Source organism: Apodemus sylvaticus, chromosome 3 (assembly GCF_947179515.1).
Source record: "Apodemus sylvaticus chromosome 3, mApoSyl1.1, whole genome shotgun sequence".
Lineage (NCBI taxonomy): Eukaryota > Metazoa > Chordata > Mammalia > Rodentia > Muridae > Apodemus > Apodemus sylvaticus.
In genome coordinates this window covers 57,682,314-57,708,992 of record NC_067474.1, presented here as the reverse complement: position 1 = coordinate 57,708,992, position 26,679 = coordinate 57,682,314, and the positions used below count along the sequence as shown (strand labels likewise).

General features: G+C 44.4%; 1 protein-coding gene across 1 annotated transcript in view; it reads right to left on the bottom strand.

Moving 5' to 3' along the window:
- Positions 1 to 17,384: 17,384 nt before the first annotated feature.
- Melk (maternal embryonic leucine zipper kinase) overlaps positions 17,385 to 26,679 on the bottom strand; it is a 56,493-nt gene continuing 47,198 nt past the window's right edge. Inside the window, exons 15-18 of the mRNA XM_052176397.1 lie at positions 24,863 to 24,959; positions 23,604 to 23,772; positions 20,596 to 20,699; positions 17,385 to 17,955 (exon numbers count right to left, since the gene is read on the bottom strand). Of these exons, the coding sequence (XP_052032357.1) occupies positions 17,778 to 17,955; positions 20,596 to 20,699; positions 23,604 to 23,772; positions 24,863 to 24,959 (548 nt within the window). The 3' untranslated portion in view covers positions 17,385 to 17,777. The remainder of the gene's footprint in view (positions 17,956 to 20,595; positions 20,700 to 23,603; positions 23,773 to 24,862; positions 24,960 to 26,679) is intronic.

Here is a 26,679-nt window from a genome sequence, read left to right as displayed (position 1 = left end):
TTCATGGCGAAGCACAGTCAGTTTTCATTACAGTAAATCTTACTCCTATTGTCGCTTTACCTTTTCTCTAGGTTCCCAAATGTTCCTTCATCTTAAGTCACTTATAATCCAATACGATTCCAAATTGCCTGTGTTCAGTCACTGGGCCCCCTCCAGCCAGACCAGCTCTCCAGTGTACACACCCACATGTACTCACTCACTCACACACACACACACATACACACACACACACACACACATGTACACACATGTACACACTCACGGATGCACACACGCACGCCCCAAGGTCTGCTTACTTTTTCCAACTATGTGACTGCTTTTGATGTCCTTGTGCACCCTCCTTCAGAAGCTGGATTGCCATGAGCACATTCCACAGTGGTTAAAACCTAGGCTGGTTCAATTCCCTAATCAGAACTATCAAATGTTACCCTCTGTGGTTAAAACCACACTTTACTTTGGGAACAAAACACGCAGTTTCACTTGAGCCCGTCCGTCAACCCATTCAAATGTTGTGTGTTCTCCGTCAGTTCTGACAAAGTGAGATGGAGCTGGGCACCCTGTGAACTGTCTCTGTGCTCTAACGTGTGAGCTGCGCTTCACTAGAGGGAATAAGATAATCCGCTGTCATTTCTGTTTTGATCATATTCATTTTGGGCAGAGAATTTATTCTCCCTGCACCGTATCGCTATTTATGAGCTACAGTCTCCCGCTTCTGCATTCCCCAGAGAACGCACCATTAAAACTCTTAATGTGACACCTCATATTTTAGTAGACTAGAAAATAGTTACAATTTTAATTTAAATTGAAATGGCTATGTAATGGCTGGACAAATCAGCTTGAGCTCCCCAGAGCTCTTTATTATGATTCTCCATTGTTTTCTATGCATAAATGTCTTTTCTGAGCTTATTCTAAAATACTCTCTCATGTTTTCAGCTGCTGTAGCTCATTCCAAACTCACTTATTTAATAATTTTCTATGGTGAACAACTTCATGATTAAACTTTAACGTTAAATATAAATGGTGGGGATAATAAGCTTTATTAGAGAATTTAAGGGGGGAAGGAGATTCGACATTTAAGGGATGGTGAGCTTAAGAGTCAAGGGCATGAAGAGCAGAGACAGCATTCAGCCAAGAACAAAGTCGATTTTGATAGCTTAAATATATGCATCTATAGGGCATAAATGGCTGGCATAAATGTCTAGATTTCCTCAAGCAGTGGGGACGGGCACTCAGTGACAGAGCAGCCACGAGTCTATCTCGTGTAACTGCTCATTTATCAGTGAGGGATACAGGGCTCAGAAAAGGGAAGTGATTTTTTTCATTCCAAGACAAATGACTTATTAGCTAAGATCAAAGAACAATCATCAGCGAAGCAAAAGAGAACAGACAGAATTCTTTTGTTTTGTTTTGTTTTGTTTTGTTGTTTTTTTAATTTATTTTATTTTTTTAATTTACATTGCAAATGATTTCCCCTTTTCTGGGTCCCCATTCCCCGCAAGTCCCATAAGCCCTCTTCCGTCCCCCTATTCTTCCATCCACCCCTTCCCACTCCCCTGTTCTGGAATTCCCCTATACTCTTGCACTGAGTCTTTCCAGAACCAGGGGCCACTCCTCCATTCTTTTTGGACATCATTTAATTTGTGGATTATGTCCTGGGTATTCAAAGTTTCTAGGCTAATATCCACTTATCGGTGAGTGCATACCATGATTGATCTTTTGAGACTGGGTTACCTCACTTAGTATGATGTTCTCCAGCTCCATCCATTTGTCTAAGAATTTCATGAATTCATTGTTTCTAATGGCTGAATAGTACTCCATTGTGTAAATAGACCACATTTTTTGTATCCATTCCTCCGTTGAAGGACACCTAGGTTCTTTCCAGCTTCTGGCTACTACAAATAGGGCTGCTATGAATGTAGTTGAGCATGTGTCCTTATTGCATGCTGAAGAATCCTCTGGATACATGCCCAGTAGTGGTATAACAGGGTCCTCAGGAAGTGACATGCCCAGTTTTCTGAGGAACCGCCAGACTGATTTCCAAAGTGGTTGTACCATCTTGCAATCCTACCAGCAGTGGAGGAGTGTTCCTCTTTCTCCACATCCTCGCCAACACCTGCTGTCTCCTGAGTTTTTGACCTTAGCCATTCTGACTGGTGTGAGGTGAAATCTCAGGGTTGTTTTGATTTGCATTTCCCTAATGATTAATGATGCTGAACATTTCTTAAGGTGTTTCTCAGCTCTCCGAAGTTCTTCATGTGAAAATTCTTTGTTTAGCTTCGTACCCCACTTTTTAATGGGGTCATTTGTTTCTCTGGGTTCTACTTTCTTGAGTTCTTTGAATATATTAGATATTAGCCCTCTGTCGGATTTAGGGTTGGTGAAGATCCTTTCCCAGTCTGTTGGTTGACGTTTTTGTCCTTTTGACGGTGTCCTTTGCCTTACAGAAACTTTGTAGTTTTATGAGGTCCTATTTGTCAATTCTTGATCTTAGAGCATAAGCTATTGGTGTTCTATTCAGGAACTTTCCCCCTGTGCCCATGTCCTCCAGGGCCATCCCAGAGTCCTCCTGCCGGTCCCATTCCATTGCAATGACACCACCCTCCCCAGGGGGCGGGGAAGGACTCAGGTGCCAAACTGAGCAGCAAAGTGTGTCAGGGCCTCGCAGGAAGGTGTGCTGTGCTGAGGCATTCCAGGGGATCTCGTGCTTAGCTTTAAAACAAAGCTAGAGCTGGAGGCGTACATGGCTCTGAGAGTCCAGGGCTTGCCTGGCATGCACAAAACCCTGGGCTCAGTCCCGAACATCACACAGGCTGAGCATGATGGTGCACATCTGTAATCACAGCACCCATGTGAAAGGAGAGACTCAGAAGTTTGAAGTCATCTTAGGCTACACAGTGGGTCAAGGCCAGCCTCGGATAAGTGAGGCCCATTCAAAACATTAATAATTAAACAAAACATGAGATACTAAGAGATCAGACGTGGTTTTCAGTTTTGCCAGACAGTGCTAAGAATGTAAGATGTGCTTATTACATATACTAAAATTGGAGTGGTACAGAGATAGTCGGCACTGTCCAAAAATGGCATGCTAACCCGTCAGCATCCACGTTGGAGGAGGAGGAAGATGCCACCCAGAGAAAGTTATCAGAATGCCTATCAAATATTCCTTGAACGAGTCAACTCACCTCCCTAGAATCATGTTGGAGGTCTGGAGAGGTGGCTTCGGGGCTAAAGCACTTCCTGCACAAGTGTGAAGCCCTGAGTTCCAATCCTCAGGATGCGTGTAAAAAGTTAGGCAGGCATGTACCTCAGCACTCGAGATGGGAGGCAGGAGAGCCCAGGCGTAAATTGTCTAGCTAGATTAGCTGGATCCGGTGAGTTCAGCAAGAGACCTACCTCAATAAGTAAGGTGGAAAGTGATCACGGAAGATACCCAGTGCCAGCCTCGGCCCTCCACATGAACATGCACAAACATATATGCACACGTATGCACCTATGTACACAGACGTGTGTGGGACCTTATAAGGCAGTTTGTAGCCTGGTTGAGCAAGGCTTATTCCAGAGGCGAACCCGTGAGCCACCGACCCAGACGTCTGACTCCTCAAGTCCATAATCCTGTGGCTATCAGTCACGCATGGCCACGCCCCAGGCTCCTAGCGTTCTGGCTGGACTCCACCCCTATAGTGACCTGGCTACAGTCAGGCTTCCCCCCTTCCTCCCCCAACCGCCCCACGGTTGCCTGTTGCCAGGTAACCCAGCCTACTATAAAGGAAGGCTTCTTGCCCCTCCTTGCTTTCTCTTGTCCCTCTCTTGCCTCGATTTCTCTTTGTTCCCCCTCCCTTCTTTCCCCTCCTTCCACGTGATCATGACAGCTCTCATTCCTCTATCGTCTCCTTTTCTCTTCACTTCTCTATCTCCTTTTCTCTTCCTACTTTTCTATTGCCGGGGTCCAGCCTCCACACAGGATTGGAGTTCTCAACTGGAAGCAGGGATATCTGGAAGGCGCATAATAAATATACACAGACTACTTTGGGGGTACAAGCTGACAGGCAAATTTTCAAGGCTTAAAGTTTCTCCTCTCACTGGCTGCCCCCACTTTTTTTCCCCCACAGACGTGCACCCACACCACACATGAGTACACAAATACACAAACACAAAGATATAGTTGGAAACAATACCATGTAAGCTGAGTGTCAGATACCACAGAATCCTCTCAGCATGGTGCACTTTCATGGGAGGTTATGATGGACTTTGCTGCAAAAATTCAGCACCCAAAATCGAACGGTGGATCGGTGGTTAAGAGAACTGGCTGCTAGCCAGGCAGTGGTGGCACACACCTGTAATCCCAGCAACTGGGAGGCAGAGGCAGGCAGATTACTGAATTCAAGGCCAGCCTAGTCTACAAAGTGAGTTCGAGGACAGCCAGGGCTACACAGAGAAACCCTGCCTCAAAAAAACCAAAAACCAAACACCAAAACCAAAATAAAACAAAACAAAACAAAAAAACAGTTACTGACTCTCAGGATTCAGAGGAAACATCGAGTGACTGAGAACTGGAGCTGTAAGCTTCATGCCCAGCGTCCAGCGAACACTCTGGCTAAGTACCCAGGGACTGGAAATTTGTCACTTTCAGGACTAGTGCTTTTTTCCTTCCAGACAGCTAAAGGTAAAATCACACAGAGCCACACCCGCATTCGGTAGGTATTCTGTGCACCCCACAGACCCACCCAGAAGCGGTCACACCTCTCTTCCTCGATCTCCCCCCACCCCAGATTGCTGGGTCACCTCCATCCCTTCCACCCTTCCTCTCACAACACAGACTCCAGTCCCTGTACGGCCTACCCCGCTCTCCTAAGTGTAATCATTTCCAATAGCGAAGTGTGTTGTTCAGAGCACAGAAGGGATTTCTTTTAGTTTTCTTTTAAGTAGTTCATTTTTGCAAACATCAGGGAACAATTTTCGGAGTGGCAGCATGATGTATGGTGACACAGGACAAGGTTATCCAGAGCCCGGCACATCAGACCGTCCAGAAAACCTTAAGTGAAGAATGCCTGTCTCCATGAAACCTTTGTAATTTAGAGGGGACAATGACTATCTGAAGCATTCAAGGTCCCCGTTAAATCTGGCAGGGCTAGGTGACTGGGACGGGGGTGTCTCGTGCAAGGGGCCCCTTCGGTCTTTAGCGACATCATTATCTGTGGGTTATTACCATTACCACAAATACTAATACAGTTTATTAAGCACTGGCAATGACCCAGGGCAAGTGAGCTTAAGTTCATATTAGATCCATTTTCATTATCTAGAGGAAGCAAGAGGATGAACAAGGGACTATAAAGTGAAGATCTAAAGTAGGAAAAATGAAAAAAGGTTAATTAAAAAAAAAAACCTCCCAGTGTAAAGAGAAAGGCTCCAACTGTTCACGGTCAGAAGCCATGATGGATGGGGAATCTTGTCACCCTGGACTTGTCCCCTACGATTTCTTTTTACCTTTCTCTCGCTTACAAAAAAAGAAAAAAGAAAGAAAGAAAGAAAGAAAGAAAGAAAGAAAGAAAGAAAGAAAGAAAGAAAGAAAGAAAGAAAGAAAGAAAGAAAGAAAGAAAGAAAGAAAGAAAGAAAGGAAGGAAGGAAGGAAGGAAGGAAGAAAGAAAGAAAGGAAGAAAGAAAATATTCTCTCAGCTAAGGACATGGCAGGGTCAGGAGAGGGCAGAGGGAAGCAGACCTCCATTTCAAGGGACCCTGTCTCTGAAATCCTGAAAACATCATTGTTTCCTAGTTCTAACTGCCAGCCCCCCACAAAACCCAATTTACCATTAATCTGGTTTAAAATGGAAAAACAAAATTAGGATACTAACCCTGATGGACAGCTCCTTGTTAAAATACCTTCTCCTTTTTCTATTTTTTTTTTTTTCAAAGCTTGGACATGAACACACTCAGATGTCACACACCCAGAGCCTTCTAGTAGCTCATATATCTCCCAGCCAACCCAAGAACTGTACTAGTAACCGTCACACTTCTTTGAGAGTCTCCTATGGAGTTCTGTCTTTCTGTTCTGCAACTGCCTAGCACTCAGATGGATTACTATGCAAGTTATTTTTCTCCATAAAGGAAGAGCCTGGGTTTTCTCAGCGTGTAAAAGCCAGGCCAGAACTCAGAATGCCCAAGAGGTCAGCAGGACGGGCACTTCTAATGGAGGGGTAGATGCCCAGGCCTGAGGGGCCTGGGAAGGAACTCTGCATTTGGGGTAGGAGCACACTCATTTGTCAGTGGCTTCCAGCGCTCACTGCACACACTCTCACGAAGCTTGCAGCCTCCCTCGATGGAGGCACTGCTTTGCCCACTGTAAAACTGAGTGTCCCCTTCTTTGAGGAGACGCCCAGTTGCTCAGCACCCTCTATCAGGACATAACAGAACCTCTAGAGTACCTCCCATTCTATACATTCTAAAAACTCACAAGCTCACCAAGAGTCCCTCGCTCTCTTCCACTCGAGACATACACCCGGCAACGCAGGTTCTGGTGTTACTGTTGTGTTTATCTATCCCAGTATCCCAGGTATATTTTGTGTATTCCCGCTATCTAAATGATCCATTCATCCTATAATAAGCCCTGATTCTGTCTGTTATAGGGTTGTATTGGAAACCAAGATCTGAGTTGAGTGCGGTGGCATATGTCTGCAATTCCAGCACTCAGGAGGTAGAGACAGGAGAATCAGGAGTTCAAGGCCATCCTCAGCTACATATAGAGTTTGAGGGGAGCCTGGCTCTGCAAAGTAAGATTCAGGTTATCTAGGGTTACATGGTGAGACACTATCTCAGATAGATAAGTAGATAGATAGATAGATAGATAGATAGATAGATAGATAGATAGATAGATAGATAGATAGATAGACAGATAGACAGATAGATAACATTTCCACACATAGCCATTTGTGTCTATACCAAGTTGCCTGGGGTCCTACCACAATCCATCACCAGGTGGTCATTCTGGCTCCCTGCTCTTGCTTATTAGTAAATTCTCACTCTAGCTGTGAGAAAGAAGCCTGGTTTTCACCTCCTGCCACTCATTGACTTCAGTGCTCAACTCTATTACATGTGTAACTTGGGTTTGCAAGGGAACCGGCCTTCTCAGCTAGCACGCAGCTGAGTCTGTCCTCTCCGCCTTGTGTCACACTGACAATCGTGCAGTGGCTCACGCCAGCGCGCCTTCCACCCACCCGTCAGGGAGGTTGCTTCCTAGACCTGCTCTCAGGGAGTCTCTCATCACAGTATACACTCCTCCTGGCATCTCCCAACCTTGGGAGTGGGTTTAAAACAAGATTTTATACACGACGATACACTCTTTGTGCTAGAAAGTTCTACTTGGGTTTTTGATAAATCCAAGTGTTCCCCCACACATACATAAAGGTGGCCAGATTCCACACACCTGCCACATATAATTTAACCACGTACAACTTCCCTGTGCTCCCTTATTGATGCCATCACCGCCAGTGGCAGTCACGGACCGTTAGAGGGTCTCTAGTTCCTCTTCTGGAATGTTAAGCAGTGTGAACCAGATGGAAGGTAGCCTTTCCAGATTTAGAGAAGTGTGTGTGGTAATAAAGTAGATCAAGCAAGTTGTGACAAGAAACTGCCTGTGCTGCCTTCCCACCGGAAGGGAGGGACCCATGAGTCAAGTGCCGTGGAACGCTTCAGGGGAAAATAAGCAAAGGTGTCCCGACCAGAGTCTAGAGAAAATAAGGCTTGTCAGGGCCTCCATCTGAACCTAGTGAGACCTGTGGTTGACCTCTGACCTACAGAACTGTAAGCTGATAATGACGATGAGTGGGAGGAGCATTAGCCACTCAGTCTGACAGCGGAATTAGAAAACTAATAAGCACGCTCCTGTCTGAACTCTGCTCCGAGGCTGGCATCATTGAGCCATTCCCAGCCGCCCTGTCTTGATCTCTGAAGCTTTGGTTTTGAGAGGAGTGTGACTCTTCAACTCTTCTTCTTTTCAAAGGTGTTTTGGCTATTCTAGGTCCCTTGCATATGCACACGAATCTTAGAATCAGCCTGTTGGCTTCTGAAAAGAACCACCATGGGATTATAAGGATGCTCTGCCTGGAGGTCACTGGAGGCACCGCTATCTCAAGAACACCAACTCCTCCTGTATCTAAGAGCACGGGATAATTACTTAATGGTCTTAAGAATACAAATCTTAAAATAGTTATGTTCTAGGTGTTTTCTTCTATTTACAATTGTCCATCATTACTGTAATTTCACCTTCAGATTGGTTTGTTTACACACAGAAACATAACTGGTTTTTTCATTAGCTTCGTAGCCAGTGGCCCCGCTGAGCTTAGTCTCCCAGACAGTTTTGTGCAGCGGTTTCTATACACCAGGCCATATTGTCTACAGCTATAGCTCGTGCTCCCACTCCCAATACTAAGATCTTTTCATTTCACGGCCTAACTGCTCTGAGAGGACCCACCTTTCATTACATTATACTTTGTCTTAAGGCAAAAGCATCCAGCCCCCCACCACAAAGACCCTACCTCAGAATAAAGTAAAACTTGTAAAGGGATGGGGATATGATTTAGAGGCACGTGTATTAAATCCCCAATAGAAAATAAAATAATAAAAATGTTGAGGTATTTGTAAATTCTAAAGCTGTATAAGGTTAAAAACCAAAATAAATAAGCCCAACAGTTACTTATAAATAGTTCCTACAACGTTATAGGGCTCAGAAGTCAAAATTTAGATTTCAGGATCTACTTTGAGGATGAGACCTACTGGACACACTGGACATCCAGTCAGAACCACTGGCCCACTGCGAGCCTCAGTTCAGGCTTGACAAGGTGGAAGTGGTATTATTGCCCTTGACTCTCTCATCATAAGAAAAGAATAAATCCTTTTTAAGGAAGGTATCACCTACAATTCTGAACAACCTTTAATATATATAAAATCTATCATTCAGTAAGTAATTATTAAACAAAATCAAAATAAAGGTGGGTGCGGTGGTATAAATCTGTAAATTAAATACTTGACAGGACGATCTGGTTGGTTCCAAGTCCATCCTTGGAGTAGCTGGGACTCTGAAGTAAGTTCAAGGCTAGCCTGGACAACTCAGTGAGAGCTTCCTCAGAAAAAGGCGTGGGCTGCAACCCTGTGGCAGAGTGCTTGCCTAGCATGTGTGAAGGCCTGGGCTCAGTTTCCATCACTGAAGAGGGGGATTAGAAGAAAAACTATAGACTGAAGATGTAACTTACCTGGTATTGGATCCTCACCACCAGAAAAACAAAAACAAAACTACCCTTCAGAGCAAAGACTTAAAAGACAATCTATAGATTTTATATTCAAGACAATCACTTTTTAAATGATTTATTTGTGTATTGGTGTTTTACCAATATATGTCTATGTGAGGGTGTCAAATGCCCCAGAACTGGAGTTACAGACAGTTATGAGCTGCCACATGGGTGCTGGGAATTGAACCTGGGTCCTCTGGAAGAGCAGTCTGTGCTCTTATTTGCTGAGCCATCTCACCAGTCCCAACAATCATATTTTGAAATAAACAATTTTAAAGGTTAAAAATATAATTTCGAAGGCAGGAGAGCTGGCCCTGAGGTTCCCAGAGCTGGAGAGCTGGCCCCACCCCTCACTTGGCACAGCCCTCTGAAGAGCAGCACAGCAGAGCTGGCCCTGGTGTTGAGGCACAGGCCAGCTGGCCGGGAGGGCATGCGCGAAGAGCAGCTGACCCTGCCTGCTGAAGCGTCAGGTGAGCTAGCTGGGGCAGTGCTGGCGCGCTCGCCCCAGGGGCGTGGGTGTGAGTGCTGGCAGGTTATGTGCAAAAAGTCTTAAGTAAAATTGTCCTAATTCACATGCTCCAATCTAAGAGAAAAACCATTCAACCCCCTCAGTACAGGCTGAAGGTTATCTTTTAAAGTCACTTTTATTACAACAGTTTCCTGGTGTCTCTTTTCCTATCACTGTGATAAAACTTAGGGGGGAAAGGGTTTATTCTGGCTGAGCTAACAGTCCGTCATTGCAGGGAGATACCTGATCACACTGGATCCACAGGCACGAAGCAGAAAATGACAACTCAGACCACCCCTTTTTCACCCAGTCCAGAACCCAGCCCAAGAAATGACGCCACCACATCTAAAGGGGGTGTCTTCCCACATCAATTAATACAATCAAGACAATACCCCACAGGCAAGGCTGAGGCCCATCTCCTGTCATTCTAGATTCTGTCCAGGTGATAATTAACACTAACCATCACAACTGGAGGTCCCAGCCCAAATGATATGACAAGAAATGGAAAAGGGGCATGCAGATTTGAAAAGGCAAAGGATGCCTGTGTTCACAAACGACATAGTTACATGCACAGAAAACACGAATCTACCTCAAAAAGCTACTAGAATATGTAAATTTCAGAAAGTCACTAGATAGATAGATAGACAGACAGACAGGTAGATAGATAATAGTTAGATGATAGATGGATGGATAGATAGATATTATAGATAGATGATGGATAAATGATAGATAAATGGATAGGTAGATAATAGATGATGGATGATGCATAGATAGATAGATAGATAGATAGATAGATAGATAGATAGATAGATAGATAGACAGGTAGATAGACAGGTAGATAGATAGTAGAGACTTCCTAAGGATATTTGTCAGGGTTCTCTAGAGGAATAGAATCACAGGGATGGACACACACACACACACACACACACAGTCATTTTGGAGTACTTTAGATTTTTAGATTGGGATGCACTGATAGACATTATTCAACAATAAAAATGAGTTATTAATATAGACAATGGCATGAACTAATCTCAGAATCATGTTAAGTGAAAGAAGTTACACCCCAGAAATCCCAGATGGTAAATGACTGTGTAACACTCTACATACACAAAACTTCTGAGCTGGACGTCAGCTGTGGTGATGACATATGGGACGGGGGAGCTCTGCCGTCCTAGCACTCAGGAGACTGAAATCAGCAAGTCCCAGGCTAGCTGAGTCTACAACAAAGACCCTGTCTCAAATACACAAAAACAGGGCTGGGTTAGAGCTCAGACGGTGTTGTGTATGCACCTCGCATGGGATACATGAGACCCTATCTTTAAAAAAAGATGGAAATCAGATAAGAGTCTGCCAAGAGGCAGGGGCAGGAGCAGAGACTGACAACAGGGCATGATAACAACCCCTTGGGGTGATGGAAATGTTTTAATTTTGGCTACGGTGATAATTTCATGACTATATGCATTTCTCAAACTATGTAACTAAGAAGGGTAACTCTGTTCTATGTAAATTATGTCTCCATAAACCTGATGTCCCTAAACTGGATTATTAAGAGGAGATTCAGTCTAAGATTACAATTATCTGACTGTTTTGCCTGGGGCTGGAGAGGCAGCTCAATGGTTAGGGCACATACTACTCTTCCAGAGGACACCTGGTCCCTAGCATCCACATGAGGTGGTTTACAACCACCTGTAGCTCCAGCCCCAGGGATCCTAGGTCCTCTTTTGGCATCCGCAGGCACCTATTATACTCATGTACACTCAACCCACACGCCCCCACAAATATATACAGTAGTGTACTGGACATAGTGGTGTACAGTTACCATCCCAACATCCAAGAAGCTGAAGCAGGAGAATCGAGTTCAAATCCAGGCTAGGCTACATAGCAAGATCCTGCTTTGCCGGCTCCCACTTCAGGTCCCAGTGTGTTTGTCTCAAGTGTCCCCCAGAGCTCCGAGTGGAGGGATGGGCTGGTTTCACCTAACACTATGTCAGGGAGGGAAGAGATCAACAAAACAGCCCAACAATGAAAAACATTGGGTGTCCTTGGGAATAACTAGAAAGCAAACCATCGTTTCTTAACGTTTTCAGGATTTATCATGATGTACTACCGCATTAGTACTTCATCCTAATTCATAGCTGAATAATACTCCATTGTTTATCCTATTGTTTGTGTGTTGATATAAAAATGCCGACAGTAAGACTAGGAAGCTGGTGATGAAAGTTCAGTAGAGAATTCCAGCCAACTACCTCAACTTCCCCGGCTGCAGCTACTGGAAGACTGCCTGATCTGATGTTCTCTCTCTGCTATTTGTTCTTTGACTTCAGGCCTCAGCGGTGAAGACACTGTTGTGCCCAAGACTCTCAATGGATCTGCTAGCTTCTATAGGCCCCTGGTTGATCTCTGCTTCATGTGCCTCAAAACTCTCTCTTCAAAATCCCCAAGTGAGGTACTAGCATAGAAAGGCTCACATTATACGAATTCACTGTGGGCTCTGTAGACATAATCCCGAGATTCTGGATGATGCCATTCTCCACACAGGCAGAAGGGTGAGCACTGTCTTATGCCTTCCAAGAACAAGTAACCTGGGCTTCAGAAAATTATAACTTTTTTTCCCTCAAAATTCACCATCAAGTTAGGAAACCCACAGACATAAAAAAGCTAAAAAAGCAAACCAAAATCACAGGCGAAGGTGCTGGTAAGACAGCTCAGGAGTTTATAAAGTGCTTTATCATTCTTTGGGTTTTTTGTATTTGATTTTGTCGAGACAGGGTTTCTCTGTATAGCCCTGGCTGTCCTGGAGCTCACTCTGTAGACCAGGCTGGCCTCGAACTCAGAAATCTGCCTGCCTCTGCCTCCCAGAGTGCTGGGACTATAGGCGTGCGCCACCACCACCTGGCTGTACTTTATCATTCTTGTAAACAAAATGGAGTATTATTCAGCTATGGATTAGGATGAAGCACTAATGCAGGCATCATAATAAATCTTGAAAACATTAAGAAGGTAGATCGTGAAAGTAACATGTGATCCCATTTTGCCCTAATTAGCTTTGCTTTTTGAAAAAGATTTGCGTGCACATGTTCTGTGTGCAGCCGCCTGCTATGAGGTCCCTTGGAGGTGGAGTCGCAGGTGTCTATGAGCTGGCCACTGTCAGTGTGGGGATCTGAACCCCAGTCCTCCTGATTGAGCGACAAGTGCTCTGAACCACTGAGCCATCTCTCAAGCCCTCTTTTGTCCTCGATAGCTTTGCCAACCTGACACAGCCTAGAATCATCTAAAAGGGGCTGGAGAGATGGCTCAGTGGTTTAGAGCACTGATTGCTCTTCAAGAGATCCTGAGTTTGAGTCCTACCAACCACATGGGGGCTCACAGCCATCAGTAATGGGATCTGATGCCCTCTTTTGGTATGTCTAAAGACAGCTACAGTGTACTCACATACATAAATAAATCTTTAAAAAAACAAAAACAAGGAAACAAAAAAAGAATCATCTGAAAGCCTAGAATGAACAATTGCCTTGATCAGAAAAGCCTGGACATTTCTGTGAGGGATTACCTTAATCATTAGTGGACGTAGGAAGGCCCAGCCCACCATGGGCAGCACCATTCCTCACGCAGGTAGTTCTGAGCCATATAAGAAAGTTAGCTGGATTTTATGAGGTCCCATTTGTCAATTCTTGATCTTAGAGCATAAGCTATTGGTATTCTGTTGAGGAAATTTTCCCCTGTGCCCATGTCCTCAAGGGTCTTCCCCAGTTTCTTTTCTATTAGTTTCAGTGTGTCTGGCTTTACATGGAGGTCCTTGATCCAATTGGACTTGAGCTTAGTACAAGGAGATAAGAATGGATCAATTTGCATTCTTTTGCATGTTGACCTCCAGTTGAACCAGCACCATTTGTTGAAAAGGCTATCTTTTTTTCACTGGATAGTTGTAGCTCCTTTATCAAAGATCAAGTGACCATAAAGATCAAGAATTGACAAATGGGATCTCATAAAATTACAAAGTTTCTGTAAGGCAAAGAACATTGTCAAAAGGACAAAATGGCAACCAACAAATTGGGAAAAGATCTTTATCAACACTATATCCTACAGAGAGCTAATACCCAAGATATACAAAGAACTCAAGAAGGTAGACTCCAGAGAGCCAAATATCCCCCTTAAAAATGGGGTACAGAGCTAAACAAAGAATTTTCACCTGAGGAATATCGAATGGCTGAGCAGCACCTAAAGAAATGTTCAACATCCTTAGTCATCAGGGAAATGTAAATCAAAACAACCCTGAGATTTCATCTCACACCAATCAGAATGGCTAAGATCAAAAACTCAGGAGAAAACAGGTGCTGGCTAGGATGTGGAGAAAGAGGAACACTCCTCCACTGCTGGTGGGGTTGCAAGCGGGTACTACCACTCTGGAAGTCAGTCTGGCAGTTCCTCAGAAAACTGGGAATGATACTTCCAGAGGACCCCGCTATACCACTCCTGGGCATATAACCAGAGGATTCCCCAGCATGTAATAAGGACACATGCTCCACTATGTTCATAGCAGCCCTATTTATAATAGCCAGAAGCTGGATAGAACCCAGATGTCACTCAACGGAGGAATGGATACAGAAAATGTGGTATATATACACAATGGAATACTACTCAGCAATTAGAAACAATGAATTCATGAAATTCTTAGAAAAATGGATGAAACTAGAGAACATCATTCTAAGTGAGGTAACCCAGTCTCAAAAGAACACTCATGGTATGCACTCACTGATAAACAGCTATTAGCCTAGAAGCTTGGAATATTCAAGACACAATCCACATATCAAATGATGCCCAAGAAGAAGGAAGGAGTGGCCCCTGGTTCTGGAAAGGATCAGTGCAGCAGTGTAGGGGAATACCAGGACAGGGAAATGGGAAGGGGTGGATTGGGGAATGGGGGAGGGGGAGAGGGAAGAGGGCTTATGGGACTTTCAGGGAGGGGGGATCCAGGAAAAGGAAAATCACTTGAAATGTAAATAAAGAGTATATCAAATAATAATAATAATAAAAAAGAAAAAGAAAATACACACACACACAAAAAAAGTTAGCTGGAGCTGGAGAGATGGCTCAGGGGTTAAGAGTGACAGTTGCTCTTCTGAAGATCGTGAGTTCAAATCCCAGCAACCACATGATGGCTCACAACCATCCATAATGAGATCTGATGCCCTCTTCTGGGATGTCTGAAGATAGGAACAGTGTACTTACATAAAATAAATGAAAATAAATCTTTTTTTTGTTTTGTTTTGGTTTTTTGTATTTGGTTTTTTCGAGACAGGGTTTCTCTGTATAGCCCTGGCTGTCCTGGAACTCACTTTGTAGACCAGGCTGGCCTCGAACTCAGAAATCCGCCTGCCTCTGCCTCCCAGAGTGCTAGGATTACAGGCGTGCGCCACCACAGCCTGGCCAAAATAAATCTTAAAAAAAAAAAAAAGAAAGAAAGAAAGAAAGAAAGAAAGAAGGAAGGAAGGAAGGAAGGAAGGAAGGAAGGAAGGAAGGAAGGAAGGAAGGAAGGAAGGAAGGAAGGAAGGAAAGAAAGAAAGAAAGAAAGAAAGAAAGAAAGAAAGAAAGAAAGAAAGAAAGAAAGAAAGAAAGAAAGAAAGAAAGAAAGAAAGCTTTCTGGGGCTGAAGAGATGGCTTAATGGTTAAGAGCACACGTTGTTCTTCCAGAGGACCCAAACTCAATTTCCAGCACCTATGTCAGGCGGCTCACAACTGCTCTTAAGCCCATCTCTAAGAAATTCAGTACCCTCTTGTAACATCTAAGGACACCTGCACTAACATCCGTAAGTCCACACATAGGCACAGGCATATAAACACTTAAAGAAACTTAAAGATAGTAAACACAAGTCTGTAAAAAAGCCAGCAAACAGTGTTTCCTCGTGATTTCTGCCTTTTGAATTCCTGCCCTGATTTCCTTCAGTGATGGACTGTGACCCGGACATGTATTCTGAAGCATACCTAAGTTGCTTTTGGGTTGTGGTCTTTGTCAAAGCAAGTGTAAAACTGGAGCATATTTATATAAATTACACAGACCAGGTCATCTGCAAAGACAGAAAGCAGATTCACGCCCATCAGGGATGGCTGGGGGGAATGGAGAGCAAGTCTTTGCAGTGCAGTTTCTGTGGATACAAATCTTACAAAATCAGATTGTGGTGATGCCATCATATGAATAAACTTTGTTTTTTCCCGTTTTTATATGTGTGCATGTGTGTGCGCACAGGTGTGTGCACAGGTCTGGGTGCATACGTGCATCAGAGTCTGAGGCTGGGGCTGGCTATCATCCTCCCTTACTCTTTTGCCAAATTCATTCTCTCAGTCAAATTTAGACCTTACACCTTGCTCTGGGGGATTCCATCTCCACCTTCTGAGGCTAGAATTCCAGGTAGACATTTGCAGGGTTCTGGAATCCTAACTCTGCTATCACTCTTGGATACCAAGTGTTTTAACCACTGAGCCATACCCCAGTCCTTATTTATTTTTTAATAAAAACTTTCTTACACTAGTTTTGTCACGGGAGAAGAGTGGGGATGGGCAGCATGCCGTGGCATGCGTTAGAAGTGAGGACAGCTCTGGGCTCAGTGCTCTCCTGCACGCGGGTGCTGGGCATGCTGGCAGCGAAGACCTTTACCCGCTGAGCCATTGCTCTGTCCCATGAATACGCTTTTTGAAAATCTCTCAGTTATCAATATTTTAAAAGATGGAACCTGTAGTGAGTGCTTATATGTCAATAAAGCTGTCACTACAAAGTACAAGCTCCTCATTTCCTTACCCTTCAGTAGGGTGTTCAGTTCCACCAGTGTTTATTTTTGGCTAACCTTCCAACTCTCATCCATTTTCTCTTAATACTTAATGTCAATTCCATTTCCCTTTAAACTTTCGATTCAGCTGCACCTGGAAATGCTTGCCCTTCCCCTATATTCTGTTAAGAACATCACACCGCCCACTTCTGTCTAGTGTCTCCCTGTGGATCTGTCAAGAACAAATGCTATTTTTCCCAAGTCATCATTCCTACCTTCAGATCATGTGTGAATACGCAAACAGCTGGCCCTCATGGCAGACTCTGAACTGCCTGGTTTGCTGGGCAGTGCCACTTCAGCTCCAGAAGCAAACTCTGTAAGCACCCAGTGAATGTTTATTGAATAAATGAATGACAAAACCCCTGCCACTGACCAGAAACAGTGCTATTTTTTTTTCTCCAACTAGTTTAATTGGTAAAATCCATACAAATGTAACTTGAGTTCTGGCCTTTAGAGACCAATAAAATGAAATAAAAATACAAATTTGGAGCCATCGTTGAGACTTAGAGAGATTACCATAAAGCAACATTTCATGGGGCCTGCAGTTCGGATACTTATCATTGTTGACTGGACATACTTACTGAAGTCAATACGCTTTTATTCCACATATTAAATGTGTTGTTTAACTCTGGTAACCACAGCTGTGACTTAGTTAACGATCTCAATAAATCCTACTTAAATCAGAGACAGGAAAAAATTATGCAAATGAATTCTTATCTGTTTTTCTGCCCAAGGCATATTTGATAACAGATAAAACACACTCCAAATAATCTCTACTTAAGAGTCAGGAAGCCATTCGAGGTTTTATTTGGATCAAAATCAGATACAAAGAAGAGCTTGATATATTCACAAATGGTTTTAGTTCAGAAAGAAACTGTTCATCAAAATGAGTCACAGGGCAGAGCTGGCACTCCCTCACGGAAGGGAATATAAAACAGTAACACACCGAGCCACGTGATTAAACAGAAGAGACAATGACAGAAGAGTTGCCTTGGATTCAGCCACAAAGTAAAAATTTTTGTTGAAAAAGCAAAAAATATATTGGTCTTGAAGATGGCTATTTAAATGAGCTTGTAGTTCCGATAGGTCTGAAAACCTAACCAATCTCCTAGTGTTCTTGTGTACGCAGCACACCCACGTTCATCCAGACAGACAGACACCACCCATCAGTCACATCTTGCAGTCAGACAAGATATCTTCCACTAATCTCTTGTAAACCCAGGCATCGCCCTTCAGCCTCTGTCTCCGGATGCCCACCACGTCAGGTCTCTGAAGCTGGCACACTTCCAGTTCAAACTGCATCGTCACTTTGCCAAAATCAGACTGCGTTTGACACTTCAGTGTGTAACTGTGGAAAACACAAGAGACCAGGCAGTTAGGGAGCTGTAGTGTTCTGGATGATGCCAGAGAGTTCCTGGCTTCCAGGAGCCGGCGGGGAACTGTGGCATTATTTCCCTCTAGCTACACACTCTCCAGTTTCCTGGCTGTGCCGCAGTGCTGAGCGGTGACCCTAAGACAGGTAAAGCCCGTTCAGAGCACTCGCTCTCAGTCCACAGGAAAGCCTTCCTCCTCTGCCAGCTGCACATGTCACACGTGCCCAGGCAGCCTGGCATTTCTTTATGTGTTATCTAGGGACATGAGGCCATTTCCACAGTTCCCAACAAGAGGAAACAAGGAAACTTTAGAACATTCTTATCTCTGAAACATGTGACTTTCACTTAAGTAAACTGAAGCAATTAACTCTCCAAAGAAAGATTTGCCTTGAGATTTTTCTAATACACGCGTAGAAGTTATGGTTACTAAAACACTTTACAATAGAAAGAAAAGCAAAGAAGACCTAGGAGACCTCCCCCACACCCCAAAGCATAGGGCATGCATCTCAACACTGCCGGGTTCCCTTCCCTAGCAGCACAAAACAGAGCTTTGACTAGGAAAGTGGCATAAATTCATATAAATAATTTATATTTTAAATGAGTTATGTCTTACTGAGCTTCAATACATAAAAAACCACAAGGAACACTAGAGTTTATTTTAGATTTAAGTTCTCCTAACCATTTAACCATATGATTAGGCATTGTTCCTGAGAAGTATGGGCATTTCTGGTTTCTTTTTTAGACAGGGTCTTGTGGCCATAGACTCTTAGAACTTGTGAGACAGAGACAGTTCAAGGTTATCTGCTGTTACACACTGCTACATAGGACAGTTGAGGTCATCAGAGTTCCCTGGGATTGTCTCAAAAACAAAAACAAAAACAAAAAAAAAAAGAGAAACAAACAAAAAACACCAAGCAACAAGAAATAGTGTCTTTCCAGGTAGCCCAGACTAGCCTGGAAGTTACTGTATAGTTTAGTCTAACCTCAAACTCACAATATATGTGCCACCAGGCACAACTGCAACTGATTTTATTACTTATTATGAAGTTTCACAAAACATTACTCGTTGTCTTAGTTATGCTGACTTGGGGGAGAAGGACATGATGCCTTAGAAATAAACAACCAGTATGAGAAACGTCAAAAGGTACACCCTAAGGTGAAGGATCTTCACAGGAAAACGAAAGCAGTGTAGTCTGGGGAAAGTGATCCATCCTTACTGACGAAAGGTTGAGCTATCACACCACACAGGAGAGCTGAGTGCTGCCCTTTGCTTTGTCACAAGGTAAAAGCAAACAGAAGAGAGTCAAGACCCTTTGGTGGCTTAGGCCATCGGGAGGTGGAAACAATGGTAGATTTCAGCGTGTGAGCCACTGCTGAATCACCAGCCAAAGGAGATCATCCCAGGCCCAGGAGATTCAGCCAGAGCGTCTGGGACCAAAGAAGCACCACCACACGTAAAAAGCACTTAAGAGTGAGTTAGAGAAACATGTTCTAATGAAGCTGAGAAAAGAAAAGCAAGAGTTCACATAGGTAACACACCCACGGAGTCTGAGTGTGATCCAGTCACAAAGGATTGTCTAAAATTAACTCTAAAATGACCACAGCAACACAAACCTGTAAACCCAGAGCTGGGAGGTAGAGGAAGGAATTGAAAGTTTAGGACCATCCTGGATTAGTTAATTGAGTTCCAGGTCAACCTGAGATAACCTAGAACTTGGGGTGCTGAGGTAAGAGGACCAAAAGTTGAGGCCAGCCTGGACTACAGTACAAAGTCCTGTCTCAAAAGGCCAAACAAACAAGTTGAACTCTATGTAGTCCTAGCTGCATGCTGTTAGGATGTACACAGCTACTTTCATAAAGGCATTTAGAAGCTGCTGTGATAACATATTTGTAATCGCAGTGCTTGCGAGGCTGAGGCGGTCCAGATGAGCTCATGCTGTCCTGGGCTCCGTAGTAAGACTGTGTTTCAGAGAGTGAGTAGGGCCAAGGAGGTAGCTTGGTGGCTAGGAGCACCGGTTGCTCAAACCCAGGTTCAATTCCCAGCATCATCAGAGCAGCTCACATATAGACATATATACATGTAGGCAAAACAGCCATACACAGAAAATGAAAACTAAAACTAAAACAATTAAGCTATTTTAAGATATAAATTACTGAAATTCTTAGAAATAGAAACAATTTGCATGATCAGAAGAGACCTAGCTCCTCAGACCATGAGGCACACCAGAGCCTCTCAGCAGGGACATTCAGCCAAAACACCTTCCTTAACTTACCAAGTAGTCACAAAGACGTGATCTACAAATTTTCACTTGTCCAAAGTGTTTTATTGATTAAGATTTCAGCTGATAAATAATAATAATAAGGCAGAAAATTATAGGATGTACAGGATTGTCCTACATCAAATGCAAGTCCAGATTTTCCAATTCTGCAATGAAAGTCTAACCTTGAAAGTGGTGACCATGAGTGTTCTCAGCTCAAAAGAAAATCAATATGAACAATGGAGATAGCACAGCACCCCTCTGGAGAGTGGGGGGCGTTCTACGTGGGCAGAGGGAGGGTGAGCCCCAATGCACTGACAGGGAGGGAGGAGTGACAGCAGGCAGTGAGCTTCTTACCCCTTCTGCACGAAGTCCACGTTCTTCTTTGGAAGAACAGCCATGATTTCACTCAGGAGCTGGTCAGGATTCACCAGTCTAGTTGTAGTCACATTATAGTGCAGCTTAGAAAGAAAAGGGTGGGGGAGTCAAACTTCACATCGACACCAAAGCCCAAGGCAACACCTTTTCCAATAAGAACACCTCAAGAAAACACAGGAAGAACACCCAGCCAAGTCAAAGGTAAAGTCAGGGGAGACTGTCTTCATCAGAAACATCCCCATTAAAATAAAGTGTGTGTAAGTGTGTGTGTGTGTGTGTGTGTGTGTAGGCGTGACATCTGTGTGAGCATGAGTGAACCACAATGTGTATGACGTGGTTTCTCTCTCACCGTTATGTGAGTTCCAGGGATTGAACTCAGGACGTTGAGCTTACATAGTGACACCTTTACCCGCTGCTGAGGTCAGGCATGTCGGAGGTGTTCCTGTATGGAGGCCAGGAGAGGCCGCCATGTGAAGCTGTAGGGGTGAATGAAGCCTCGGAGACCTCAAGATATTGGAGATGCCAGACTTGTGGGATACCAAGGAGAGCTGCTAACAGGGTGTGGAGCCAGAACAAGGGAGGGAAGTGTGCTGCAGTCACCGAAGCTAAAGGAGTTGGAGATCTGAAGAACACTTTGACACCAGACAGGGAGATGCAGAGTTTGGCGTTAGCCCTGCTGGGCTTTTGTCTTTGATTGGGACTCTCCTTGCTGTGCTCCCTTTCCAGCCTTTTGGATTGGCAATGTATCATTGTGTGTTCAAAGTGTGGGATCTGCTTTTTGGGTTTGATTTTACAGGGGGTTAACAGCTGAAGAGATTAGTGAAATCAGAAGAGACTTTGAGCTCTGGGCTCTTAAGTAATATTAAGACTATGAAAGACTTTGGGACTTTCAAAGTTGGACTGAATTCGTGTTTTCAGTATGATATAGCTATAGGCCTATGGGGGCCAAGAGAAGGCCACCGGTGGTCTGAATAAGAATGGTCCCCTAAGCTCATATATTTGAATGTTTAGTCACCAGAAAGTGGAACTATTTCAAAGGACTGTGAGGATTAGGAGGCGTGGCTTTGCTGGGGAAAGTCTGTCACTGGGGTGGGCTTTAGGGTTTCAAAAGCCCATGCACGGCCCAGAAGCTCTCTTCCTCCTGATGGCAGGCAGATCACAGCTGCTTCCCCAAGGCCATGCTTCCCACCATGATGATAATGAACTAACCCTCTGAAACTGTTAGCAAGCCCTCAATGAAATGCTTTCTTTTATAAGAGTTGCTTTGGTCATAGTATCTCATCACAACAAGAAAACAGTGACGAAGACACCTCTAATAGGTTGTTTTCTCCTTCCCCACCAAGTATATTGTCTACACCAACAGATTAACTATTTAAAAGTATAACAGGGTTATTAAATAAGATGCAGACCTCTTAGCCAGGCCTTGGGCCTTCCATCCTGTCTTCCCAACTCATTGTTTTTCTTAAACATACTAAAATGCAAAGTTCAAACTAGGACTACCAAGATGGCTTAGTGAGTAAGTTCACTCCCAATTCGGATGACCAGTTTGATATTCAGAATCCATATAGTAGAAGGAGAAACCAGATTCCTGCAAGTTGTTCTCGGACCTCCACGTGGGGAACTATTTTTAAACAAATGTTTTTTAAAAATTCAAATTAACTTTCCTCGAATGTAAATATTCCATGAGAACCTATAAAGGTGTCTGTGTGTCAGGGACTCTTTAATGTGACAGACACAGGACAACTAAGCTCAGGTCTCCAGCCTAAGGGCAGCTCTTCGTTTCCCATATATATCCCATGTGTCCCACCTCTATGTTGTCCTGTGATCAATCTGTGTGATCTTGAATTATTTGAATTATAGTTATATGTTCTTTGAAGAGGGTGACTATACCTAAATTACCTCTGTATCTATAAGAAAATATTTTTTTAGGTCTTTATTTTATGTTATGTGTTTGACTGTTTTATCTGCAAGTCTGTGCATGATGTGTGCCTCGTGTCTTCAGAGGTCACAGAGAACACCATATCTTCTGAAACTAGAATTATGGGTGGTTATGAGCCACCATGTAGGTGCTGGGAACTGAACTCAGGTTCTCTGCAAGACAACAAATGTTCTTAACCACTGAGCCATCTCTCCAGGCCACCTCTGCATTCTTAAATCCCCCATAAGAACATGCAAGTATTAACTACTCAAAAAAATGTGCATAACTGAACTAATAAGTAATTTTAAAAAGAAGAGCAAAGTTACTTGATATAGTTGTTTTTAAAAAGCAAAAGGATCTACTACTGGCAAGATGGCTAAGTAGGTCAAAGTGTTTGACATGTGTAGGAGGAACTGACTGGTGGCCCACAGTGGCGCACGCACGCACGCACGCACGCACGCATGCATGCACACACAGCAGCTACCTCCGCATTCGGCGACCATGAAATCTGTCTGACTCCTGGAGACAAATGACAACAGAGCCCATGACCAGAACAACTAGTCAGATGGTGCCAGCTACAGAGAGCGAGACGTCACGGTCCAATGGGGGCACAGGTAGAAGGTATAAAAGCACACCTCATCCCACAATAAACGAGCCTGCTTCTGCCTCTCGCCTGACTCCCGGAGTCTGTCATTGATTCTGCACCTTCTTGCCCCCTACTACCAAGGACCATCTCCACAGGCCGAGGGCTAGGGCACCAGATATGTTAGTTCCTGGATCCTACGGGTGGATCAACAGTGGCATGTACACACACACACACACACACACACACACACACACACACACACAGAGGTGGGATGGAAACAGCCCAGACAGACAGGAGGACACCACGGCCTGTGGTAATGGCAGCACATGCCTTTGAGCCCAGCACCTTGCAGGCGGAGGGAAGAAGATGACCCTGGCTTAAGGCCATCGTGGGTTAGAGATCCCAGCAAACAGAGGAGGGTGGGCTAGATACACCAGCTAAGAGTCACCTTCTGACGTCTCTAACAGACTCCGGCCCACCTACCTTTCGCTTTCTTGGCCCATCTTTGGCAGAGCCCTTCTTCTTGTTCCTCGTGAGTGCCGTGAGCACCTTATCCAGTCCTCTCTCAAGACTCCCAAACACATTGGTTCCTTTCCTTTTAGGGGTGTCCTCCATGTGTGCCTGGTTGAGATCCACTTCCATTGAACGGCACCTTAAAAACCAACAGAGCACTGGTGGCACTGCCCTGTTGCCCTCACGGCTCCTGTGCCTGTCCCTCCATATACCAAGGGCAGGCCACAGGCAGGGGAGCAGAGCCAGATGACCCCAGTCCTCCTGGGGGAGGGGACTAAAGCCGTCCCCACAGAAAGGACCTTTTACCTGCCACATCAGTCTAGCTTTCCTTTCATTTGGTTTATTCATTTGGGAGATGTCAGTGATTGAACCTCGGCCCTCATTTATACCAGGAAAGCATTCTACCAATGCCTCTTTTTACATTCTATTTTTGTGACAGGATCTTAAGTTGCCCAGGCTGACCTTGAACTTGCAGTCCTACCTCAGCCTCCCAAGTAGGTGGGATTCAGGCCTATGCTGTGCCACAAGGCCCAGCTCCTTCACTTTTTTGTTTAAATCAAACACTGAGACATCAGAATACCACATGTCCTCCTAGGGCCAACAACTGCTAATATCTGGTCAGTGGCTTTCTCTGTGTATATAGACAATACAGAGACTAAGTACATATATGCACTTGCTTAGTCACCAGAAGGTATCATAATACCTCCACCCTGAAACACTTCTGCGTGCACCTCTAATGAATAAGACTATGTTCTTTCTTAGTCAAACACAGTATCAACAACATAAGACTGATAATGCCTGAAGCAGCATCCAATAGTCAGTTTATATTCTATTTTCCCCAAATAGATCATGCATCTAAAAACAATGACAAAAGCAACAAAGGCTCACCTATGCCTTGGGACTTTCCATGTAAGAGCAGTGAGGTGGTTCCCTTTGCAATCTAAATTAGTATTTTACCACTTGGGGGAATGCTGGCAGTCAGTGTGGACCTGTCCTCTACTGGCAGAGAAATAGACCTAAGTAGCCTCGGAGCAGGGTCCCCACCCTCCCGGCTCGCCGTGCTGTAAGCCACCAGTTCCTGACTTCAAACTGCTCCAGTAGTCATGCTCAGCCCCAGAGCATCCTCATGCAGACAGTCCCGCGTCCAGCAGTGTCTGTCTCCGTTCCCTCTGCAGGAGGGTAATCCCATGACCTACACTAAAGAATGGAGTTGGAAAAGCAACACTTACCTCCTCTCAGGGCTAATGACACCTGTCGTCAGCGTGTCTGCTCCTGCGGAATTCACTGGCGTTCTAACTGGGGCTTCTCTCAGGCACTGGGCTCTAGCTATTAGAAAAACAAACATAAGCCACATGCCGCTGACAGGGCTCCAACATGGTCCGCAGCAGCTGTGCAGCAACACATCTGGTTACCACTGACTAACGTCTTTTATGGTCTACGTTTTAGACCGCTGGGATGGTGGCTGATTGCCCCAGCTCTGTCAGCTGTACTGAGCGGAGAGCACTTGCCTAGCATGCCCAAGGTCCTGTGTTCAATCCCTGGCAAGACACATGTTCACAGGCTTTATTCCCTTTAACGGTAATATTGATAACATTTTTATGGGGGGCGGGTATTTTGTCTTTAACTAATAAATTCTATTTTTCCTAGTTTCACAGGAACAACAAAAAAAGTTAATTAAAAATGGCTGTTAAAAAGTCTTCATCTTTGTATTCTAACAGAACACGCTATCATACAGAGCTGTCCTGTGACACACAGGAGCCGCATGCAGGAATTAATATTCATTGCAACAAAAGTAAGATGCACTAGTGGGAGTACCAATTACATCTTAAGCCACTTGCTCTCCATGGAAGCTCTTCTGTTTAAAGAAAAATAGCCAAATACTATCAAGCTTTTCATTAACACGATGTTGCAGGGACAAGCTGTGTAAACTACATTTCAAACTGTCCACATTCCAAAACCTTTACAATCACTTTAAAAGTATCAATAATAAAAAAGTATAAGAAATTATGTAGCCAAAAGATCCTTTGTTGTTTTGTCTGTTTCTTTTTAATTCCTGAATGAGGTTTAGGAAATGGCTGGGTTGGTGTGATGATTTAAATGTTTGGCCCAGGAAGTGGTGCTATTAGGGAGTACGACCCTGTTGGAATGGGTGTTGCATTGTTGGAGAAGGTGTGTCACTGTGGGAATGGGCTTTGAGATCCTCCTCCTAGCTGCGTGGAAGCCAGCCTTCTCCTGTTTGCCTTCAGAACAAGATCTAGAAGTCTCTGCTCCTCCAGCGCCATGCCTGCCTGGATGCTGCCACTTTCCTCCGTGATGATAATGGACTGACCCTCAGAATCAGTAAGGCAGCCCCAATTAAGCGTTGCCTTTATAAGAGCTGCCTTGGTCGAGGCGTCTCTTCACAGCAATGGACACCCTAGCTCACAGTCCTGGCTATAGGAACATGAGAACATGAGCTTAGGGCCTCAGCACCCCTGTGAAAAGAAACAGGCCTGGTGTGTCCACATGAACCTCTAACTCCATCACCAGAGAGGCAGAGGTAGGTGGGCTCCTGATGGTTGATGTTAGCCAGCTTAGCCTAATGAGCTTCGGATCCCCTAAGACCGTCTCAGTAAAGTAGGCGGCTCCTGAAGGACAGTCACGGTTGACTTCTGGCCTACATATTCATCCTCTCATTCTCAGCCCCTCTCCCCACACCCCTACCAGGCACAATGGTGCACGTCTACAATCCCAGCACTTGGGAGATGGAAGCTAAGAAAATCAGGAGTTCAGGATCATTCTCACTTACACAACACCAGCAAGTCTAAGCTGGCCTGGGCTACACAAGACACAGTCTGAAAAGGCAAAGATAAGCCGGGCAGTGGTGGCACACGCCTTTGACCCCAGCACTCTGCTGCATACATGGATTGCTCCTCTTGGGGAGACCCGATCCTAGCAAACGGGCCTTACACTGACACAGTAGAATGTGTCCAGATGAGACCAAAACACTAAGTGTCCTAGGAGAAACAGTTTAAAAACTGGTGGACATTACACGGAAGAGGACACC